The sequence below is a fragment of the Lontra canadensis genome, unplaced genomic scaffold (genome assembly GCF_010015895.1).
Source record: "Lontra canadensis isolate GAN:19392208 unplaced genomic scaffold, GSC_riverotter_1.0 scaffold1629, whole genome shotgun sequence".
Taxonomy (NCBI): Eukaryota; Metazoa; Chordata; class Mammalia; order Carnivora; family Mustelidae; genus Lontra; species Lontra canadensis.
Window position 1 is genome coordinate 1 of NW_022632613.1, and position 2,952 is coordinate 2,952.

The 2,952-nt window shown below is 40.4% G+C and overlaps 1 protein-coding gene across 1 annotated transcript; it reads right to left on the reverse strand.

The window, feature by feature from the left end:
• Positions 1-1,784: 1,784 nt before the first annotated feature.
• LOC116863561 (olfactory receptor 8B12-like) lies at positions 1,785-2,717 on the reverse strand. Its single transcript, XM_032850988.1, has one exon. It carries the CDS (start codon positions 2,715-2,717, stop codon positions 1,785-1,787), a length of 933 nt encoding a protein of 310 aa, XP_032706879.1.
• Between the last annotated feature and the right edge of the window lie 235 nt (positions 2,718-2,952).

Consider the following 2,952-nt stretch of genomic DNA (forward strand, 5'->3'; position numbering starts at 1 on the left):
AAAAAATGTTCATCATCACTAGCCATCAGGGAGATTCAAATCAAAACCACATTGAGATACCACCTTACACCAGTTAGAATGGCCAAAATTAGCAAGACAAGAAACAACATGTGTTGGAGGGGATGTGGAGAAAGGGGAACCCTCTTACACTGTTGGTGGGAATGCAAGTTGGTGCAGCCTCTTTGGAGAACAGTGTGGAGATTCCTCAAGAAATTAAAAATAGAGCTTCCCTGTGGCCCTGCAATTGCACTACTGGGTATTTACCCCAAGGATTCAGATGTAGTGAAAAGAAGGGCCATCTGGACCCCAATGTTTATAGCAGCCATGGCCATGGTTGCCAAACTGTGGAAAGAACCAAGATGCCCTTCAATGGACGAATGGATAAGGAAGATGTGGTCCATATACACTATGGAGTATTATGCCTCCATTAGAAAGGATGAATACCCAACTTTTGTAGCAACATGGATGGGACTGGAAGAGATTATGCTGAGTGAAATAAGTCAAGCAGAGAGAGTCAATTATCATATGGTTTCACTTATTTGTGGAGCATAACAAATAGCATGGAGAACAAGGGGAGATGGAGAAAAGGGAGTTGGGGGAAATTGGAAGGGGAGGTGAACCATAAGAGACTATGGACACTGAAAAACAATCTGAGGTTTTGAAGGGGGGGGTGGGAGGTTGGGGCAACCAGGTGGTGGGTATTGGAGAGGGCATGTATTGCATGGAGCACTGGGTGTGGTGCAAAAACAATGAATACTGTTAAGCTGAAAATTTAAAAAAAAAAAAGAAGAAGATGTGGTATATATGTACAATGGAATACTATTCAGCCATAAAAAAGAATGAGATCTTGCCATTTGCAACAACATGGATGGAGCTAGAAAATATTATGCTAAGCGAGATAAGTCACTCAGAGAAAGACAAATACTGAATTATATCATTCATATGTGGAATTTAAGATACAAAATGAACAAGCAAAGGGAAAAAAATTAGAGAGTGAGAGAAAGAGACAAAGCAAGAAACAGACTCTTAACTGTAGAGAATAAACTGATGGTTACCAGAAGGAAGTGGGGGGGGTGATGGGTGAAATAGTGATGGGAAATAAGGAGTGCACTTACTGTGATGAACACAGGGTGATAAATGAAACTGTTGAATCACTATATTGTACACCTGAAACTAATATAACACTGTATGTTAACTAACTGGAATTAAAATAAAGACTTTAAAAAAGAAAAAATTTAATATTAAAAGCTGTTTTTAAAAAGTTATTTATGGAGAAGTTACATTAAATTACTATAAATAGAACCAGATTGTTAAAAGAAATCTGCAAGGGCAGCAAAAAAGCAAGAAAATTGTCCGAAAAGAAAACAATGTAGATTAGAATTCTCAAGGGTCTGGATTCTAGTCCCCTTTGTGGAACAAGTTGGGTGTAAGGCCCTGGAGAACATACATAATATTTCTAAATTTCCAGTGCTTATTAAATGAAGAAGTTAGATAAAATGGTTTATAAGCCCCATACAAGATTAAATGATTTGTGATTATAGAAAAAATGCATAAGACAATCTTGGAATAGCTGAGGTGTGTCAAGGGACAATGAAAATGGATATACATTAAACATTCATCTGAACATAAAGACTTAAAATTTTCTTTCTGCACAGAAGAGAAAAAAATCTGGAACTTGGATCCCTCATTGAAAATACACACACACACACACACACACACACACACACACATACACACACACACACTAATAAAGCATTGTATCTCCTTCTCCAAATACTACTTTCTCAAAAAAATATTTTTCTTTCCAAGGTTTTCCTCAAGGTAACTTTGACATCCTTGTTCCTCAAACTGTAGATCAGGGGGTTTAACATGGGCACCACAGTGGTATAGAACAGAGAGGACACTTTCCCTTGGTTAAGGGGAAAAGTGGAAGGTGGTTTGAGATACGCAAAAGCCCCAGAACCAAAGAAAAGAGATACCACAATTATGTGAGAGCTGCACGTACTAAAAGCTTTGGACCTACCCTCAGTGGAGTGAATGTGGAGAACGCTGGAAAGAATCAGACCATAAGAGATGAAGATGGTGACAATGGGCATTCCAATGTCAATGGCCACACGTACAAAGACCACCAGCTCGTGCACGTAAGTGCTGTTGCAGGAGAGCTCAAGGAGAGGAAAGATGTCGCACATGAAATGATTGACAAGATTGTCATGACAGAAAGTCAGACTTGCTATGCTTCCCGTATGGACCACGGCCCCTGAAAACCCCATCACATAGACACCCAACAAAAGAAATAAACAGACCAGAGGAGACATGGTGACAGTGTACACCAATGGTTTACAGATGGCGACATAGCGGTCATATGCCATTGCTGACAGGAGGAACGACTCAGAAATGACGAAGAAGCAGAAGAAAAAGAGTTGAGTCATACACTCTGCATGCAAGATGATATTCTTCTTTGAGATGAAACTCTTCAGCATTCTGGGGGTGATGGTAGTGGAGTAACAGAAATCTACCAAGGAGAGGTTGAAGAGAAAAAAGTACATGGGGGTGTGTAGGTGAGAATTTAACCCAATCAGGGTTATCAGGCCCAGATTCCCCAGCAGAGTGACCATGTAGATACCTAGAAACAGGGAGAAGAGAGGGATCTGGAGTCCCGGCTGGTCTGTTAAGCCTGCAAGGATAAACTCTGTCACAGAAGAGTTTTTAGCTGCCATTAGCCTCCAGGGGGTGGGTGGAAGAAGGGCAGTCTGGGGAAAAGAAAAGAGAACCAGTGAGAAAGAAACACCACCACTCTCAGTATCCATCCCCCATTCTGGAGAATGGAATCCACAGAGAGATTTGAACCTTAGTATGGTAGGAAGGCTTTTACTATTTGCTATGGATCTATCTTACAGCCCAAGTTAGAGGCTAAACTTTTCCTCCAAAGAGAAAACAGTAATTTATTCATAT